Source organism: Entelurus aequoreus, linkage group LG12 (assembly GCF_033978785.1).
Source record: "Entelurus aequoreus isolate RoL-2023_Sb linkage group LG12, RoL_Eaeq_v1.1, whole genome shotgun sequence".
Lineage (NCBI taxonomy): Eukaryota > Metazoa > Chordata > Actinopteri > Syngnathiformes > Syngnathidae > Entelurus > Entelurus aequoreus.
In genome coordinates, this window is record NC_084742.1 from 2,805,967 (window position 1) to 2,828,004 (window position 22,038).

The 22,038-nt window shown below is 39.0% G+C and overlaps 1 protein-coding gene across 9 annotated transcripts in view; it reads left to right on the forward strand.

Annotated features, from left to right (window-relative positions):
• dock4b (dedicator of cytokinesis 4b) overlaps nt 1-22,038 on the forward strand; it is a 313,423-nt gene that overhangs the window by 187,107 nt on the left and 104,278 nt on the right. For all 9 annotated transcript variants that reach the window (XM_062064466.1, XM_062064465.1, XM_062064473.1 and 6 more), the window contains 8 exons: nt 4,686-4,839; nt 7,514-7,611; nt 7,684-7,767; nt 12,662-12,762; nt 14,371-14,452; nt 14,530-14,700; nt 18,004-18,196; nt 18,261-18,397. In XM_062064466.1, coding sequence (XP_061920450.1) covers nt 4,686-4,839; nt 7,514-7,611; nt 7,684-7,767; nt 12,662-12,762; nt 14,371-14,452; nt 14,530-14,700; nt 18,004-18,196; nt 18,261-18,397 — 1,020 coding nt within the window. The remainder of the gene's footprint in view (nt 1-4,685; nt 4,840-7,513; nt 7,612-7,683; nt 7,768-12,661; nt 12,763-14,370; nt 14,453-14,529; nt 14,701-18,003; nt 18,197-18,260; nt 18,398-22,038) is intronic.

The window sequence follows — 22,038 nt, forward strand, 5'->3', positions numbered from 1 at the left end:
AGTACATACATATATATACAACACTGCAGCACATACATATATATACAACACATCTCCCTTTTTTAACTTTTGTTTTTCTTTCCTTGTAAACAAAACAAAATCACACTGTAGATGTGTTGTCTGTCTAATTATAAATAATGCAGACGAGGCGTGTTGGCTGAGTTCTTGACGTTTACTTTCACATCGTGGCAACATGCAACACTTTTCGGGGCTACCGCGCATGCTCGTAACTCCCGTTGCATGCTGGGTAGTGTAGTTGTTATATTCTCTCGCTCATAACACGCTGTCCACGCTGTGGACTGGACTCTCGCTGATGTGTTGGATCCACTGTGGACTGGACTTTCACAATGTTATGTCAGACCCACTCGACATCCATTGCTTTCGGTCTCCCCTAGAGGGGGGGGGGGTTACCCACATATGCGGTCCTCTCCAAGGTTTCTCATAGTCATTCACCGACGTCCCACTGGGGTGAGTTTTTCCTTGCCCGTATGTGGGCTCTGTACCGAGGATGTCGTTGTGGCTTGTGCAACCCTTTGAGACGCTTGTGATTTGGGGCTATATAAATAAACATTGATTGATTGATTGGTTTTTCCTCCTATAAAGAAATAATGTTAACTCAATAAAGTGTATTTCTTTTTTGAGCTTTAACTTTTCATTTTTTTTAGCATTGTAACCACATTTGCTAAGAACTTTTCTCTTCATAGAATGTTCTTTCAATAAAGAAATAAAGTGCAAAAATGTTAAAGCATCATAACAAACAGTTATGTTCCAATAGCAGCAGAAGTGCACTTTTTGGAGAGCTGTATTATTTTCAGTTTTGTGCCCAAGGGACTGATTTTATTTAACACTATATTATTATTTATACACCTATAGTGATCACAGAGACAGCTTGTTTTTGTGTTACTGTATATATTTGTTTCTCTGAAAAATCCCACTTAATATACTTTGGGTAACAACAGTCAATATTTATTTTTTTTATTTTTATTTTTTTAGGTGGGTAACAGTCAATATTTATTTATTTATTAGATTTTATTTTTTTTATTATATAATAAAAGTGAGCTTTTGTTAAACCAAATATTGTGTTTTTTTTCCCATATGCAATAACCTATCTGGACTCGATAAGAGAATCGATAAGGAATTGGTTCGATAAGAGGATTCGATAATAGGCTCGAACTCGATAATTCCTTATCAAACATCATCCCTACATCTGACACCATTTCCCAACTCATATTGAAACGGGGTTTGTATTACAGCCTTGCAAAGACACACAAATAAAACGTTCCTGCTTGGCTGTAATTGCAGACTGCGTCGCCAGCTGCAGGCCAAGGGTGTGTGCACGGTGACGCGCAGACTGCATTGATTCATTTGTCAGCTGCGGGGCACAACAGCGACCAAACGTCTGATTTTTCTTTCTTTTTTTGTTTTTTTTTACTCTCCTCCCGGCTGCAGGCCATTAGGAGCATTGTCCAATCCTTTTCCTTGACTTTCCGCCCGCGAATGTCAGATGAAAGTTTCCGGCGAGCTGAATGAAAACTCGCGTGGCCTAGTTTCTCCGCAGACCCAAAATAGACGCTGAAGCAGCAGTCCGACGGGCTCCGGCTTCGGAGCCCAAGCAGCCAAAGCGCGCTCGATCAATAAAACAACAACGGCTTCTTCCCCCTTCTGTGATTGTATAACAGCAACTGGCAACGTTAGACGCCAAGAAAAGAAGCACTCGCAGCAGGAGAAATCGTAATTTAAGTTTAATCTTTTCAAAATAAATGTCCTTTTTTCAACTCTACATCTAATAGCCGGGTTGCATATGGAGTCATATCCGTTTTCTCTTCTTGGCGGCTTAATTCACACGATGGTCAAGCAGCTAGAGCAGCGGTCCCAGAACTTTTTGAGTTGGGGGCCGCATTTCTTGAAACCAGCAAACTTATACTAAAAACTAGTTTATTGTTCTTAATGGAAAGGCAACGAGGCAACCGCTTGTTACTCTCGGGGTCTCCTAGCCGCTCAGGCAAATCATCCATCCATCCATTTTCTACCGCTTGTCCCATATTGTCTAAAAATGCATTTTTCCATCGATAACATGACATCATCGCGCCAAGTGTGTGCTCTTTTAGTCAATTAGTGCGTGAGGAATATATATATATATATATATATATATATATATATACATACATATATATATATATATATATATATATATATATATATATATATATATATATATATATATATATATTAGGGCTGCAACTAACGATTAATTTGATAATCGATTAATCTGTCGATTATTACTTTGATTAATCGATTAATGATCGGATAAAAGAGACAAACTAAATTTCTATCCTTTCCAGTATTTTATTGAAAAAAACAGCATACTGGCACCATACTTATTTTGATTATTGTTTCTCAGCTGTTTGTACATGTTGCAGTTTATAAATAAAGGTTTATTAAAAAAAAAAAAAAAAAAAAAAACATTTTTTTTTAAAAAAAAAAAGCTTCTGCGCATGCGCATATCATAGATCCAATGAATCGATGACTAAATTAATCGGCAACTATTTTTATAATCGATTTTAATCAATTTAATCGATTAGTTGTTGCAACTAACGATTAATTTGATAATCGATTAATCTGTCGATTATTACTTCGATTAATCGATTAATAATCGGATAAAAGAGACAAACTACATTTCTATCCTTTCCAGTATTTTATTGAAAAAAACAGCATACTGGCACCATACTTATTTTGATTATTGTTTCTCAGCTGTTTTTACATGTTGCAGTTTATAAATAAAGGTTTATTAAAAAAAAAAAAAAAAATTTTAAAAAGCTTCTGCGCATATCATAGATCCAATGAATCGATGACTAAATTAATCGGCAACTATTTTTATAATCGATTTTAATCGATTAGTTGTTGCAGCCCTAATATATATATATATATATATATATATATATATATATATATATATATATATATATATATATATATATATATATATATATATATATATATATATATATATATATATTAGGGCTGCAACTAACGATTAATTTGATAATCGATTAATCTGTCGATTATTACTTCGATTAAATCGATTAATAATCGGATAAAAGAGACAAACTACATTTCTATCATTTCCAGTATTTTATTGGAAAAAAACAGCATACTGGCACCATACTTATTTTGATTATTGTTTCTCAGCTGTTTGTACATGTTGCAGTTTATAAATAAAGGTTTATTAAAAAAAAAAAATAATAATAATTTTTTTTTAAAAAGCTTCTGCGCATGCGCATAGCATATATCCAACGAATCAATGACTAAATTAATCGGCAACTATTTTTATAATCGATATTAATCGATTTAATCGATTAGTTGTTGCAGCCCTAATATATATATATATATATATATATATATATATATATATATATATACACACTACCGTTCAAAAGTTTGGGGTCACCCAAACAATTTTGTGGAATAGCCTTCATTTCTAAGAACAAGAATAGACTGTCGAGTTTCAGATGAAAGTTCTCTTTTTCTGGCCATTTTGAGCGTTTAATTGACCCCACAAATGTGATGCTCCAGAAACTCAATCTGCTCAAAGGAAGGTCAGTTTTGTAGCTTCTGTAACGAGCTAAAGTGTTTTCCGATGTGTGAACATGATTGCACAAGGGTTTTCTAATCATCAATTAGCCTTCTGAGCCAATGAGCAAACACATTGTACCATTAGAACACTGGAGTGATAGTTGCTGGAAATACACCTATGTAGATATTGCACCAAAAAGCAGACATTTGCAGCTAGAATAGTCATTTACCACATTAGCAATGTATAGAGTGTATTTCTTTAAAGTTGAGACTAGTTTAAAGTTATCTTCATTGAAAAGTACAGTGCTTTTCCTTCAAAAATAAGGACATTTCAATGTGACCCCAAACTTTTGAACGGTAGTGTATATATATATACACACACATATATATATATATATACATAGCCCGGCCCCCAGCCAAATTTTTTTTTTATTGTCATTTTGAATAATTTATCTGAATGTGCATGAACTATTTCTGTTCAAAATAGTTTGAAATGTCACATGTTTAAATATTAACTGTCCGTTTACTGTACTGTGCCAACTGTACTACTATATGAGTACCTATTTTTTCTATTGTTTCATTGAAAATAAAACCGCAAAGTCCATTTGGCTGTCATCTGTTTGAATTATGAGACACAATTGTGTCAAAGTCATGATTTTTTTGTTCATGCATGAAATAAGAAAGTATTACTTTGAAAATGACACAGCTTTGCAACAGTTGATATTCTAGTTTCAAGCATGTTTTACTCAATATAGGTCATAACATCTCAGCAACAAGCTGTAATATCTTACTGAGATCATTTAGGACCAAAACCCTTAAAACAAGTAAAAGACTCTAACATAAAATCTGCTTAAGAAGAATTATCTTATCAGACAGAAAATAAGCAAATATCACCCTTATTTGTTCCGTTTTTGCAGTGTGTAAATGAGTTTAACTTAACCTTTTGCATTGTATTTAATGAACATGCAATTATATTCATGTACAGGACACATTGCTTTATAAATACATTTAACAGGTCATTTATACTTGTTATTTGCTGGCAATGGCACATATTTAGCAGACTGACAATTCAGGTCTAACCGCAAAATATTGTCCCCTTCTTACGTTCCCAGTGTGAAGAGAACAGCAATTTGGCCGACTGCACGCGCTATCTGAAGCTCCCTTTCTCCAAGGCCAACGTCCCGTCCAACAACCAGACTCTGAAAGGCACCAAGGAGTCTTTCTGGATCACCAGCTTCCTCTGCTCCACCAAGCTCACACAAAACGGTACCGGAAAAAAAACAAAACAACAAATTTGGGGATTTGCATATTGTTGTGCGTGTCCTTATTGGCCTGTTTCCATGAGCCGAATAGTCCAGAACCAACTGACATATGCTGCGAGGGAAAATAATAGCAGCAAGTGTGAATATGTCCTCCAAGCGGGGGGGGGGGGGGGGGGGGGGGGAGTGTGTGAATAAACTTGTGAATCTGCAATAGCTTGCAGTTTTTAACAGTATGCACAAAAATATACATTCATACCACATTTCTCACCAAAGACTCGGTTGACGCTCGGGCTGCGACTAACGATTATTTTAACAGTTGACGAGTCAGCGATTGTTTTCTCGATTAGTCAAATAGACGATTATTTTTTTTAGGATCTGCTGTGCATGTTTGAGTTTCCACAACAACCAACATGCAAGATGTCCTGAAAACATGACATTCTGCAGTGTTTCCCATAAACTGCCAAGATACCTGTGGGGGCGTGGCTATGGGCGTGGTCACCATGACATCATCGAGTAATTTGCATAATTTACTACAATGATATGATTTTCTCTAAAAAGGCTCAAAAAATGTATACTTACTAATTAATAACAACAGTTTTGTTTTAAACGTCCATCCATTTTACAATATAATTACAACACTTTATGCACATATTTATATACAGATTTGAACAATAAGTTATTCACTGAAATATATTTATTAATTGTGGTTCTTACAAAAAATATATCTTATGAAATATAAAAGCTAAAATGCCTCATAAAGCTCTGCCCCTTTAATTAGTGCATACTAAATAATTTAACTTTAGCCTACTACTACAAGCATATTATTTACCAGCAACATAAAGTGAAACAGGTGTCCTGCCACAGTCAGTAACAAATAAACAGAAAACAGTAGTGGTGGTAGATAGACACAGAGCTTCATCAAACATCTGATCCACTGAACAAAGAGCTCCAAAAATCTTGAACTTTAGACTGCCATCAGTTTTACTCCCTACACTTAACCATGTGTTTCCTACTGCCTGCAGACTTTGCACCCTTTGTTATATACACATGTTGTGTTTCTAATAGAAATACATTTAATAAAGTCAAATACAAATAAGGCAACAAGAGAAGTATCCTACACTTCTCTTTTGTAAAGTAAATGTGAACAGCCGATATGGGCATCTACACCAACTATATGATTTGCCTGAGAAGCTGGAGAGGACAAAAAAGAATAAAATAAAAGAAAAAAAAATTATTATTATTTATTATTTTTTTAAATATTTTTTTTATTTGTGGCGGACGTAATTCTTTCGTGGCGGGCCGCCACAAATAAATGAATGTGTGGGAAACACTGTTCTGTGCAAAACGTTTTTTTCTGTCCAGTGCTGTCAGGGTTGTTTAGCTGCATTTATTTACCATATTATTCCGACTATAAGGCGCACTTAAAATCCTTTTTTTTGCTCAAAACTCGACAGTTCGCCTAATGTATTTTATTTGGTACATGGTGATATGATAAGTGTAACCAGTAGATGGCAGTCAAACATAAGAGATACACAGAGACTGCACTATGATGGCAATGATGATAAACATTCTGAATTTATTTCATTCATCCATTCATTTTCTAGATAATCTTACTCATCTCACTATATGAAATGTAACTTACTTCACTAATTATTATTTATTTATTTTTTATTGTGATTACTTATGGAGTATGTTGTGAATAAATTGAGAACAGGAAGTGAACAAAAGTTTTAGCGACTGCTATGTAAAAGAAAAGGGGTAGGATTAAAATAAGCTCTGCTTCTTCCTACTCCTTTTCGAACATGTTGAAAAGAGGAACTGGAAATTGTGATGTATCAGGTTGTATGCTTGCATGTTCCAAATCAACTCAAACTCTTTTTTTTATGTCGTTTTGGATGAAAGTCAAAAGGAAGTCACTGTTACTTACTGTCAGGCTCAAACACTGATGACATTTATTAAACAAACAAAGAAGCAAGGAATTCAATGTGGCTCAATTGAGGAGAAACGCGTACACCTGTGCCCTTGCACAGTGTCACCACGCTCTGACGAAAGATTGTACGCCTCCTCTTTTATTTGGACTTTGCCCGATTACATGGCAACAGCTGTTTCTAAGGGAGGGGGGTCGTAAACAGCCATCGCCCTTATCACAAACAGTTCAAAGACAAGGTGCCTGGAGGGGAGTCAGGCTCTGCTTCCTCTCCGCTTTTGTAGATCTCGGGTCAAGACGGATTACGATAGAAGAAAGAAACCGACGCCTTCATGTCGCTCCCACCGTACGCCTTCTGCTTGGTAGGATCAAAGACAGCTACTCAATGTAACACAAAGTTTTGTGATAACTTCGACTGACACTTACTGTTGCTTTAATAAAAGCACACTGTGGGTTCTTTTGTAAAAATCCGGTTTTTGACGTTTTGTTTTTAACCTGAATTTAAAGAGTCAGCTAAAAGACTTCACGGCAGCCATGTTTTATTCATGCGCGGGGACTCGGGGAGATGCCTTCTTATCTCTCAACGTGAAAACGTCAACCTTTGTTTGGATTCCCGTCACTTCGGGCGGCGTAATTGAAGGCGGCGGTGATGTTTCCCGCTCCCCGCCGAGGGGCGTAGTGGCCATGTTACTTTGTGGCTTGTCACCTCACACATGTTTTTTATTTTTTATTTTTTATTCCTTCTCCTCAGGCGACATGCTGGACCTGTTGAAGTGGCGAGCGCACCCGGAGAGGATCAACGACAGCCTCTCCAAGCTGAAGGAGATCGACGGCTCGGAGATTGTCAAAGTAAGGACGCCGCGCTCGCAGCTGGGGATTGATTATGGCTGGCTTGATCGACTCTTCTTCCTTTTGTGGCAGTTCCTACAGGACACCTTGGACACTCTTTTTGGCATCCTGGACGAGAGCTCCCAGAGATACGGACTCAAGGTGTTCGACTCGCTGGTAAGAACACCCGGTGAAGCAATCTCGCCACGGTCACGCCGCGCCGGCCACGAGAGCGATCTTTTATCTCGGAGCACGCGGCCGACGTGGCGATAGGAGGGATGAAACGGTCTGGCGGGCTGACTGATTTGTCTGCGTTTTGTGTGATGTCCATCTGTTTGTCGAGGAAAAAATGAAAGAAACAGTGATGCACCATTGCTTCCTGTTTATGAGGTCACTTGTTGCTAGGCAGAACTACCATACTGACCCTGTATTATTTATTATCAACTGTAGTTTGTGCACGCCTTTCTTTTCGGATGGCTTTGGGACAGCTTTTTTTTTTTAGGCTTTAAAAAAACATCGTAGCAATGCTAGGTTTTCAGGTGGCTGATAAGGTTCGATGTGTTGAAACGCAATGTCTTTTTTTCCCTTCTGGCGGAATGTTTGCAGAACATTTTGTGCGGATAACATGCAACATGTCTTCCTCTGAAACAGTGAAGAAGTCCTACACGAGATGAACAAATGAAAGAAACAGTGATGCACCAATGCTACCTGTTTATGAGGTCACTTGTTGCTAGGCAGAACTACCATACTGACCCTGTATTATTTATTATCCACTGTAGTTTGTGCACGCCTTTCTTTTCGGATGGCTTTGGGATAGCTTTTTTTTTTAGGCTTTTAAAACATCGTTGTAGCAATGCTAGGTTTTCAGGTGGCTGATAAAGTTTGATGTGTTGAAGCGCAATGTCTTTTTTTCCCTTCTCGCGGAATGTTTGCAGAACATTTTGTGCGAATAGCATGCAACATGTCTTCCTCTTAAACAGTGAAGAAGTCCTACACCAGATGAACAAATGAAAGAAACAGTGATGCACCAATGCTACCTGTTTATGAGGTCACTTGTTGCTAGGCAGAACTGCCATACTGACCCTGTATTATTTATTATCAACTGTAGTTTGTGCACGCCTTTCTTTTCGTATGGCTTTGGGACAGTTTTTTTTTTTTTTTTAGGCTTTAAAAAAACATCGTAGCAGTGCTAAGTTTTCAGGTGGCTGATAAGGTTCGATGTGTTGAAGCACAATGTCTTTTTTTCCCTTCTGGCGGAATGTTTGCAGAACATTTTGTGCGGATAGCATGCAAAATGTCTTCCTCTGAAACCGTAAAGAAGTCCTACATGTGATGAACAAATGAAAGAAACAGCGATGCACCATTGCTTCCTGTTTATGAGGTCACTTGTTGCTAGGCAGAACTGCCATACTGACCCTGTATTATTTATTATCAACTGTAGTTTGGGCACGCCTTTCTTTTCTGATGGCTTTGGGATAGCTTTATTTTTTTAGGCTTTTAAAACATTGTTGTAGCAATGCTGGGGTTTCAGGTGACTGATAAGGTTCGATGTGTTGAAGGGCAGTGTTTTTTCTCCTCCTGAAATGTGTGCATTGCATGCGAATAGCACGCAAAAAATATTGTATTATTTTTCAAATGTAGGTTTAATTGGAGTTTGTGCAAACCTTTTTCCAATGGCTTTGCGACAGCTTTTTTCTTCTTAGCCTGGCAGAACATTTTGTGGTGGCTGATAAGGTTTGATGTGTTGAAGCGCAATGTCTTTTTTTCCCTTCTGGCGGAATGTTTGCAGAACATTTTGTGCGAATAGCATGCAAAGTGTCTTCCTCTGAAACCGTAAAGAAGTCCTACACGAGATGAAAAAATGAAATAAATTGTGATGCATCAATGCGACCAGTTTATGAGGTCACTTGTTGCTAGGCAGAACTACCATACTTACCCTGTATTATTTATTATCAACTGTAGTTTGTGCACACCTTTCTTTTCTGATGGCTTTGGGACAGTTTTTTTTTTTTTTTTTAGGCTTTAAAAAAAACATCGTAGCAGTGCTAAGTTTTCAGGTGGCTGATAAGGTTCGATGTGTTGAAGCGTAATGTCTTTTTTCTCCTTCTGGCGGAATGTTTGCAGAACATTTTGTGCGACTAGCATGCAATATGTCTTCCTCTGAAACCGTAAAGAAGTCCTACACGAGATGAACAAATGAAATAAATTGTGATGCATCAATGCGACCTGTTTATGAGGTCACTTGTTGCTAGGCAGAACTACCATACTGACCCTGTATTATTTATTATCAACTGTAGTTTGTGCACGCCTTTCTTTTCGTATGGCTTTGGGACAGTTTATTTTTTTTTAGGCTTTTAAAACATCGTTGTAGCAATGCTAGGTTTTCAGGTGGCTGATAAAGTTTGATGTGTTGAAGCGCAATGTCTTTTTTTCCCTTCTCGCGGAATGTTTGCAGAACATTTTGTGCGAATAGCATGCAACATGTCTTCCTCTGAAACCGTAAAGAAGTCCTACACCAGATGAACAAATGAAAGAAACAGTGATGCACCAATGCGACCTGTTTATGAGGTCACTTGTTGCTAGGCAGAACTACCATACTGACCCTGTATTATTTATTATCAACTGTAGTTTGTGCACGCCTTTCTTTTCGGATGGCTTTGGGACAGCTTTTTTTTCTTAGGCTTTAATAAAACATTGCAGCAATGCTAGGTTTTCAGGTGGCTGATAAGGTTCGATGTGTTGAAGCGCAATGTCTTTTTTTCCCTTCTGGCGGAATGTTTGCAGAACATTTTGTGCGGATAGCATGCAAAATGTCTTCCTCTGAAACCGTGAAGAAGTCCTACACGAGATGAACAAATGAAAGAAACAGTGATGTACCATTGCTACCAGTTTATGAGGTCACTTGCTGCTAGGCAGAACTGCCATACTGACCCTGTATTATTTATTATCAACTGTAGTTTGTGCACGCCTTTCTTTTTGGATGGCTTCGGGAAAGCTTTTATTTAGGCTTTTAAAACATCGTAGCAATGCCGGGGTTTCAGGTGACTGATAAGGTTCGATGTGTTGAAGCGCAATGTCTTTTTTCCCTTCTCGCTTCTCGCGCAATGTTTGCAGAACATCTTGTGCAAATAGCATGCAAAATGTCTTCCTCTGAAACCGTAAAGAAGTCCTACATGTGATGAACAAATGAAAGAAACAGTGATGCACCATTGCTTCCTGTTTATGAGGTCACTTGTTGCTAGGCAGAACTGCCATACTGACCCTGTATTATTTATTATCAACTGTAGTTTGTGCACGCCTTTCTTTTCGTATATCTTCGAGGACAGCTTTTTTTTTTTTAGGCTTTAAAAAAACATCGTAGCAATGCTAGGTTTTCAGGTGGCTCATAAGGTTCGATGTGTTGATGCGCAATGTCTTTTTTTCCCTTCTGGCGGAATGTTTGCAGAGCATTTTGTGCGGATAGCATGCAAAATGTCTTCCCCTGAAACAGTGAAGAAGTCCTACATGTGATGAACATATGAAAGAAACAGTGATGCACCATTGCTTCCTGTTTATGAGGTCACTTGTTGCTAGGCAGAACTACCATACTGACCCTGTATTATTTATTATCAACTGTAGTTTGTGCACGCCTTTCTTTTTGGATGGCTTTGGGACAGCTTTTTTTTCTTTAGGCTTTAATAAAACATTGCAGCAATGCTAGGTTTTCAGGTGGCTGATAAGGTTCGATGTGTTGAAGCACAATGTCTTTTTTTCCTTCTGGCGGAATGTTTGCAGAACATTTTGTGCGAATAGCATGCAAAATGTCTTCCTCTGAAACCGTAAAGAAGTCCTACACGAGATGATCAAATGAAATAAATTGTGATGCCTCAATGTGACCTGTTTATGAGGTCACTTGTTGCTAGGCAGAACTACCATACTGACCCTGTATTATTTATTATCAACTGTAGTTTGTGCACGCCTTTCTTTTCGTATGGCTTTGGGACAGTTTTTTTTTTTTTTTTAGGCTTTAAAAAAAACATCGTAGCAGTGCTAAGTTTTCAGGTGGCTGATAAGGTTCGATGTGTTGAAGCGTAATGTCTTTTTTCTCCTTCTGGCGGAATGTTTGCAGAACATTTTGTGCGAATAGCATGCAACATGTCTTCCTCTGAAACCGTAAAGAAGTCCTACACGAGATGAACAAATGAAAGAAACAGTGATGCACCATTGCTTCCTGTTTATGAGGTCACTTGTTGCTAGGCAGAACTACCATACTGACCCTGTATTATTTATTATCAACTGTAGTTTGTGCACGCCTTTCTTTTCTGATGGCTTTGGGATAGGTTTTTTTTTTTAGGCTTTTAAAACATCGTTATAGCAATGCTGGGGTTTCAGGTGGCTGATAAGGTTCGATGTGTTGACGCTTAATGTTTTTTTCCCCCCTCCTCGTGAAATGTGTTCATTCCATGCGAATAGCAGGCAAAAAGTATTGTATTATTTTTCAAATGTAGGTTTAGCTGGAGTTGGTGCACACCTTTTTCCAATGACTTTTTTTTCCTTAGGCTTGCACAACATTTTGTCGTGGCTGATAAGGTTTGATGTGTCGACGCGCAATGTTTTTTTCCTTTCTCGCGGAAAATAATATTTTCTATTTTATTTTTGAATGGTGTTGTTTTTGGTGAGAAGGGACAATACAAGCCTATTCAATTATATTCTGTATTGAACTGAGCAGATGACATTTTTCTTTGAAATATTTTACTTAAGTCTCGTTCAATCAAGTCCTTAATTTTTGCTCATGTTCTTCTCTGCGCAGCCCAGGAGAAAAACACCCGAGTGAGCCGTGCCAAAGTGTGCACCAAGTGTATATTTTTAATTTGTGGTTGGTTGCAGTCCGAGTACTGGACCACGAGTGTGAGCGCAGCCCAGGATGACCACATTGCTGTTTCATTGGCCACTTGGCACTGTGGAATAAGGACAGGGAGAGTTAGATAATGTTCGACACACACACACTTGAATCTGCTCTGCATTGACCGTAAAACGTGAATGACACATCCTTTGTTGTGTCATTAATACTTCCTGTGTCTTCTTGTCTCAGGTTCACATCATCAACCTTCTGCAGGACAGCAAATTCCAGCACTTCAAGCCTGTGATGGACACTTACATTGAGAGCCACTTTGCAGGGGCTCTGTCATACAGGTACACGTCATGTGACATCACAATGTCACCCCATAGCTGCGGTTTCCAAAGTGCCGCCATTTGCGGCCCGCAGCACATTCGAAAAATATTATTAAAAATTAATAAACATAAAAATGTGGAATAAAAGATGTAATGTAACGAGAAATTGTTTCAATTTTGACTCTAATAACACAAAGCTGCCATGCAGGGTTGTTTTTTTTAAGCTGTTATTGCTCAAAAATAATAATGAATCAAAATAAATATTTGTTTATTTTGTGTAAGTATGTATATGACAAAAAGGGCATAAAGAAAAAAAAAACCATAAACAAATATTAAAAATGACGGATAAACCTGAATTTGATCTAGAGATTCAAAGTAAAAAAAAATAAAAAAATGTACGATTTATTTTCAACACTTTTATGAGTGGGGTCCTCTTGGATCCCGAAGAAATTTAGTGGGACTTTTTTTTACATTTTTTATTTAAATGTCATGGCTCAAAAAATAATAATGAATTAAAACCAGTGTTTTGAATTATTGATCTATTTGAAGGTCCAATTATTTTACATGAAATATTCCACGAATATTGCCTGTTTTGGATTTTTGTCAATGAAAGCAAGGTTTTGACCAAAAGGGCATAAACACATAAATAAACTATTATATTGACAAATAAACCTAAAGTTGATCCAGGAATTTAAGTGTTGAATATTTAAAAAATTATAACAACAAATGAAAAAAAAAAAAAAGACAATATATATATATATATATATATATATATATATATATATATATATATATATATATATATATATATATATATATATATTCATGATTATTTACTTTGTAGATTGTCACTGAAGGCATCAAAAGTATGAATAAACACATGTGGGGTTATGTAATTAACCAAAAAAAAGGTGAAATAACTAAAAACATGTTTCTTCAAAATAGCCAACCTTTGCGCTGATTACTGCTTTGCACACTCTTGGCATTCTCTTGATGAGCTTCAAGAGATAGTCACCTTTCACTTCACAAGTGTGCCTTATCAGGGTTGATTAGTGGCATTTCCTGCTTTATCAATGGGGTTGGGACCATCAGTTGTGTTGTGAATGAGAAGGTGTGTCCAAACTTTATATATATATATATATATATATATATATATATATATATATATATATATATATATATATATATATATTTATTTATATTGACTGAGCCCCCTCTGGGTGCCCAGGACCAAACATGAGGGGAGCCCTGAAAATTGAAAAAAAACTAGATATTGTATTGTTTTTGAAAATAAAAAATACCTAAAAGGCCCCCACATGTTTTAATTGTTCAGTGTGCGGCCCTGTCCTATATTGTTATTTCTACTGTATTGGGATGACATGGTGTGAACACAATGTGGATGGTGCCCCCTGGTGGGCAAAAAAAATAGCTGTGCACCCTCAGGCGTCACATTTTGTGTAGCTGCCAAGACACAGTGTTATTTACCAGGTCTTTGTGCACACACACACACACACACACACACACACACACACACACACACACACACACACACACACACACACACACACACACACACACACACACACAGCAGTAAAATAAACAGGAAGTTAATGGTGATGTGTTTCCAAGGGACCTGATCAAAGTCCTAAAGTGGTACGTGGACCGCATTGTGGACGCCGAGCATCAGGATCACATCCAGCAGGTCCTCAAGGTGAGACGCCCTCTGTTACTTGGTATTATTGTGTTGTTGTTGTTTTAAACAAGTGTGATGTTGCTGCTCTTCTCCAGGCCAGCGAGTACATTTTCAAGTACATCATTCAGTCCCGCCGCCTCTTCTCCCTGGCAACGGGAGGCCAGAGCGAGGAGGAGTTCCGCGTCTGCATCCACGAGCTCTTCATGTCCATCCGCTTCTTCCTCTCGCAGGAAAACAAAAGCACAAGTCCGGTGGCGCAGACGCAGGTGCGTGTGTGTGTGTGTGCGTGTGTGTGTGTGCGTGTGTGTGTGTGCGTGTGTGCGTGTGTGCAGTGTGTTAATATTGTACGTTTGTATGAGGAGCCGTTAGGGACATTATTTAGAATTACCTCTTACATACACTGCTGAAATGCTCTCACATAAACAACGGAAATGTTTTTCTCTCACACACACACTACTGAAACACTCTCATTCACACTACTGAAATACTCTCATTCACACTACTGAAACACTCTCATTCACACTACTGAAATACTCTCATTCACACTACTGAAACACTCTCACACACACTACCGAAACACTCTCATAAACACTACTGAAACACTCTTATACACACTACTGAAACACTCTTATACACACTACTGAAATGCTCTCAAATAAACAACGGAAATGTTTTTCTCTCACACACACTACTGAAATGCTCTCACATAAACAACTTAAATGTTTTTCTCTCACACACATTACTGAAATGCTCTCACATAAACAACTGAAATGTTTTTCTCTCACACACACTACTGAAACACTCTCATACACACTACTGAAACACTCTTATACACACCACTGAAATGCTCTCACATAAACAACTGAAATGTTTTTCTCACACACACTACTGAAACACTCTTATACACATTACTGAAACACTCATACACACTACTGAAACACTCTTATACACAGCACTGAAATGCTCTCACATAAACAACTGTAATGTTTTTGTTCACACACACTACTGAAACACTCTCATACACACTACTGAAACACTCTTATCCACACTACTGAAATGCTCTCACATAAACAATGGAAACATATATCTCTCACACACACTACTGAAACACTCTTATACACACTACTTAAACACTCTTATACACACCACTGAATTGCTCTCACATAAACAACTGAAATGTTTTTCTCTCGCACACACTACTGAAACACTCATACACACTACTGAAACACTGTCATACACATATATAAATAGTGTGTGTGTGTTAATACTATTCCCTCCACACATTTCTTGGCTGCGGTGTAATTGCATGATTTCATGCTTGCAGAGGGTCTGCAGTGTGTTGCCGCTTCCTGGCGTTTCCCAACGGAAGATACGAGAGTAGAGGGAGAGGATTACAAGAGACAAATAAGAGGACTGTAATACGTGAAATGACAGACTAGCAACAGCTTGCATGCTGTGAGGGGGGAATACTTTATTACTTTCTCTCTCTAGTTTATTGTGTGATTGTTTGGGCAGTCACACAATAAACATGATCGCAACTGTTCAAGTATCAAGACTTTCGGCTCGACCGGGAATCATGAGCTCCCCCCAATTTTATTAGATTTTTTTTGTAAATATACCGGATTACCCAGAGTTCCCGGTTTTCCGGGATATTTTGCCCATTGAAAATGGATGGGCCAATTTTCTAACATGCGCAATTCCCACATTTTCTCAACCGATTTGAACTGTTCCACCGGCCACAAACTCCCCTCCCCTCGGACAATCAAACTTCAAACGTCCAAAAAAAAATCCAGGAATTCCTGGAAAGTTTTCACAGTCCACATGTTTCAACTGTTTTTGACCTGCTCCTATTTTACAGGACTTCCAAAATACCCATTTCATTTAAACTGTTACTACGTCAAAATTTTTTTAACCGATTCCAAAAATTCCAACACCAACCCATTCATATCATCTAGGACTGTTGTGCTGGTATCAATATTTTCCAAAATTCCCAAATTTCCAGGAAATTCCCATTCAAATTAATGAACGCCATCATAGTGCTACAATGTTCTAAACTCCCCCCAAACTACTCTTCCGATATATGGAACGCAAAACATGTTTTCCCTTTTCCAAAATTCCTGCTTTTCCTGGAATTTTCCCCCCACTGACAATGAATGGGAAATATACAATCGACTGCATATCCCGAATTTCTCATCCGATTTGAGCCGTTCCAGCATCCACACACTCCGCTCACCCTGGACATTAAAACCAACATGTTTCACGGTTCCCAAAATTCCCTGATTACCCGGAATTACCAGGAATTTACCCTCCTTGAAAATAAATGGGCAATACGCAAAACTCTCCATATCCCACATTTCTCAACCGATTCGAACCGTTCCAACATCCACTCACTCCACTCACCCTGGACATTCAAGCATTTCAGTTCCACTCACACGTATTGGCAGTTCGGCGGCTTGTGCCCATAGGGCATCCACACGCAATTTGTGCCGGAATTGCAAATTCTAATTATTATTGCAGTTATCATGTTATTATTTTTGTCATGAGTTTTAATTTCTTATATTTATTTAAAATTACTTATATATATATATAACTAGGGCTGCAACTAACGATTAATTTGATAATCGATTAATCTGTCGATTATTACTTCGATTAAATCGATTAATAATCGGATAAAAGAGACAAACTAAATTTCTATAATTTCCAGTATTTTATTGGAAAAAAAACCAGCATACTGGCACCATACTTATTTTGATTATTGTTTCTTAGCTGTTTGTACATGTTGCAGTTTATAAATAAAGGTTTATTAAAAAAAATAATAAATACATTAAAAAATTGCCTCTGCGCATGCGCATAGCATAGATCCAACGAATCGATGACTACATTAATCGCCAACTATTTTTACAATCGATTTTAATCGATTTAATCTATTAGTTGTTGCAGCCCTATATATAACATATTTTTTTATTCATCTAGATTTCATTAGATTGATATATTTGTATTCATTTGTATTTTTTTTTTCAAATCATTAAATTATTTTTTAGAAATATTATGCTTTTGTATTTATATCTATTGAATTTTTTGTATGAACATTGGGGATGTAAATATATAACATTCATGCAGTTGGATGTATTATTTGTATATAAAGTAGCGGGCAGGGAAATGATTATATGTAAAAGAAAAAAGATACAAATTAATTATATAATATATTACAAAATATCAATACAAAAAAATCATTAGAGAAAAAGAAGCAAGTGGCAATACATAATCTCTTAATTACTGTAAACTTCAAAGATCCCATACATATGAATGAGGATGAAGGTACAAGTAAAAAATGATAGAAGAAGAGGAAAATGCCTAAAAATAATATAATGAATATAGGATTAAGTTTTTTCCATTAAAAATAATAATATTAAAAATGGTATATTCAATGTAATGCTATGTGATCTGCTAACCTGCTCTCAAATCTGAATTCCAGGCAAATGTTCAGCTAGAGAGCTCTCAGCTGCGAGGAAGAATACTTTTTAGGGACAATAATAGAATTGTCGACTCATTAATCCCGCTCTGCGCAGGCGGTCTTCCTGCGGACCTTCCCGGCGGTTTACGGCGAGCTCCTGAAGATCTTCACGGTGCGGGAGGTGGCCGGCTTCGTCAGGGAGACGCTGAGCAGCCTGCCCGCCATCGTCCACGCCGACTGCCCCCTGGAGGCGGTCAAACTGCAGTGCCTTGCCAAGACGGTGGAGGGCCAGCTTTACGTCAACCCAGGTGGGACCGCCCCTGAAAGCACGACAACGACAGTACGCTTACATGTGCCTGTCTCGTGTTGCAGAATCGAGGTGCATCCTGCTGCCGGTGGTGCTGCGCATCCTGCAGGCCCACATGCAGGAGCAGAGAGACCTGGTCATGTGCGCGCGGATCCTCACCAGCATGCTGTCGCTCATCAAGAAGGAGGAGAATGGCACTTCTGTGAGTGTTACACTTTTTACATGGTATTATTTACCGCACTCATTAAGTCAAAGTACCAATGATTGTCACACACACTGTCAGGTTCAAACATCTATTAAACAGACAAGAAGCAAGGAATCATGCAGAGACAGAGTTCAATTTAGCTCATGAGGAGAACGCATGGAGCTGCACACTTAGTCACAGTCTCCCCCTACGCTCTAAAGCAGTGGTCCCCAACCTTTTTGTAGCTGCGGACCGGTCAACGCTTGAAAATTTGTCCCACGGACCGGGGCGTGGGGTTTAGTATTTATTATTTATTTTTTTTGTCATAAAAAAATACAATCATGTGTGCTTACGGACTGTATCCCTGCAGACTGTATTGATATATAATGTAGCAACCAGAAAGATCTGGCTCCTCCACATCGAGAGGAGCCAGATGAGGTGGTTCGGGCATCTGGTCACAATGCCACCCGAACGCCTCCCTAGGGAGGTGTTTAGGGCCGGTAGGAGGCCACGGGGAAGACCCAGGACACGTTGGGAAGACTATGTCTCCCGGCTGGCCTGGGAACGCCTCGGGATCCCCCCGGGAAGAGCTGGACGAAGTGGCTGGAGAGAGGCAAGTCTGGGCTTCCCTGCTTAGGCTGCTGCCCCCGCGGCCCGACCTCGGATAAGCGGAAGAAGATGGATGGATGGATGGAGCCAGAAATATTAATAACAGAAAGAAACAACCCTTTTGTGCGATTGAGTGTGAATGGGGGAGGGAGGTTTTTTGGGTTGGTGCACTAATTGTAAGAGTATCTTGTGTTTTTTATGTTGATTTAATTAAAAAATATATATATATATTTTATTTTATTTTATTTTTTTAAATTTCTTGTGCGGCCCGGTACCAATCGATCCACGGTTGGGGACCACTGCTCTAAGGTACAGCTCCCGCGTCCCTCTATTTATTCAGGAGTTCCCCAGTCAACATCACTGAGGCCGCCTCTAAAAGGAGCGGTCACACATATCATGCAAAGCAGCTCCAGTACGCACAATACGTGACGGAATGTGCTGGGGGGGCCTTGTGATTTCGCCTTGTCTCTGCTTCGCCTGCGTGCTGTCGTCTTATCTTCGTTGAGGTCCTTGAAGTCCTTGGCTGTTAGCGGGCTAAAACAAAGATAACATCTGCGGCTGAGGCCACCCCTCAGACAAGAAGTTTTGTCCTTGCACAGATAGAAAAAGTACAGCTTTAGCACAATAGCTAATAAATGTAGCAACAGACTTTAAGCATACTAAAGTTGTGTGATAACTTACACATAATTATGAGGTGTGGCGAAATTATTCTCTGCATTTGACCCATCACCCTTGATCACCCCTCTGGGAGGTGAGGAGAGCAGTGAGCAGCAGCGGTGGCCGCGCCCGGGAATAATTTTTGGCGATTTAACCCCCAATTCCAACCCTTGATGCTGAGTGCCAAGCAGGGATATGTGACTCGGATGGATATCAAGCTGCAGATTGCTCGGAATGGGCCGATATTTGATAAGTCAATTAGCCGATGATAAATGAAAATTAAGTCGGTAAATTTTCCTGCGTTGATAAATCGCCATTTGGATGCTTCAAGAAACGGAAGTATTCGGACACATTGTATCCAATACAAACAGCTCTGTTTTCATCGCAAAATTCCACAGTATTCTGGACATCTGTGTTGGTGAATCTTTTGCAATTTGTTTAATGAACAATGGAGACTGCAAAGAAGAAAGCTGTAGTTGGGATGGGTGTATTAGCGGCTGGCTGCAGCAACACAACCAGGAGGACTTTGACTTGGATAGCAGACGCGCTATCCGACGCTATCCGACGCTAGCCGCCGACCGCATCGATGATCGGGTGAAGTCTTTCGTCGCTCCGTCGATCGCTGGAACGCAGGTGAGCACGGGTGTTGATGAGCAGATGAGGGCTGGCTGGCGTAGGTGGATAGCTAATGTTTTTAGCATAGCTCTGTGAGGTCCCGTAGCTAAGTTAGCTTCAATGGCGTCGTTAGCAACAGCATTGTTTAAGCTTCGCCAGGCTGGAAAGCGTTACATGTCCATGGTTTAATAGTATTGTTGATCTTCTGTCTATCCTTCCAGTCAGGGACTTATTTGTTTTGTTTCTATATGCAGTAAAGCCCGATGCTATCACGTTAGCTCCGTAGCTAAAGTGCTTCACCGATGTATTGTCGTGGACATAAAAGGCACTGAATGTCCATTTCGTGTTCTCGACTCTCATTTTCAAGAGGATATAGTATCCCAGGTGGTTTAAAATACAAATCCGTGATCCACAATAGAAAAAGGAGAGAGTGTGGAATCCAATGAGCCAGCTTGTACCTAAGTTACGGTCAGAGCGAAAAAAGATACGCCCTGCACTGTACTCTAGTCCTTCACTCTCACGTTCCTCATCCACGAATCTTTCATCCTCGCTCAAACTAATGGGGTAATCGTCGCTTTCTCGGTCCGAATCTCTCTCGCTCCATTGTAAACAACGGGGAATTGTGAGGAATACTAGCTCCTGTGACGTCACGCTACTTCCGCTACAGGCAAGGCTTTTTTTTATCAGCGAGCAAAAGTTGCGAACTTTATCGTCGATTTTCTCTACTAAATCCTTTCAGCAAAAATATGGCAATATCGCGAAATGATCAAGTATGACACATAGAATGGATCTGCTATTCCCGTTTAAATAAAAAAAATCATTTCAGTAGGCCTTTAAAGGCCTACTGAAATGAATGTTTCGAAGCTTAACTATGCTGTTGCTAACGACGCCATTTAAAGGCCTACTGAAATGTTTTTTTTTATTTAAACGGGGATAGCAGATCCGTTCTGTGTCATACTTGATCATTTCGCGATATTGCCATATTTTTGCTGAAAGGATTTAGTAGAGAACATCGACGATAAAGTTCGCAACTTTTGCTCGCTGATAAAAAAAGCCTTGCCTGTAGCGGAAGTAGCGTGACGTCACAGGAGCTAGTATTCCTCACAATTCCCCGTTGTTTACAATGGAGCGAGAGAGATTCGGACCGAGAAAGTGATGATTACCCCATTAATTTGAGCGAGGATGAAAGATTCGTAGATGAGGAACGTTACAGTGAAGGACTTGAGAGGCAGTGATGGACGTATCTTTTTTCTCTCTGACCGTAACTTAGGTACAAGCTGGCTCATTGGATTCCACACTCTCTCCTTTTTCTATTGTAGATCACAGATTTGTATTTTAAACCACCTGGGATACTATATCCTCTTGAAAATGAGAGTCGAGAACGCGAAATGGACATTCAGTGCCTTTTATCTCCACGACAATACATCGGCGAAATGCTTTAGCTACGAGCTAACGTGATAGCATCGTGCTTTAGCTGCATATAGAAACAAAAAAAATAAACCCCTGACTGGAAGGATAGATAGAAAATCAACAATACTATTAAACCGTGGACATGTAAATACACGGTTAATGCTTTCCAGGCTGGCGAAGGTTAACAATGCTGTGCTAACGACGCCATTGAAGCTAACTTAGCAACCGCACTGCACAGAGCTATGCTAAAAACATTAGCTCTCCACCTACGCCAGCCAGCCCTCATTTGCTCATCAACACCCGTGCTCACCTGCGTTCCAGCGATCGGCGGAAGGACGAAGGACTTCACCCGATGCGTTTGGCGGCCC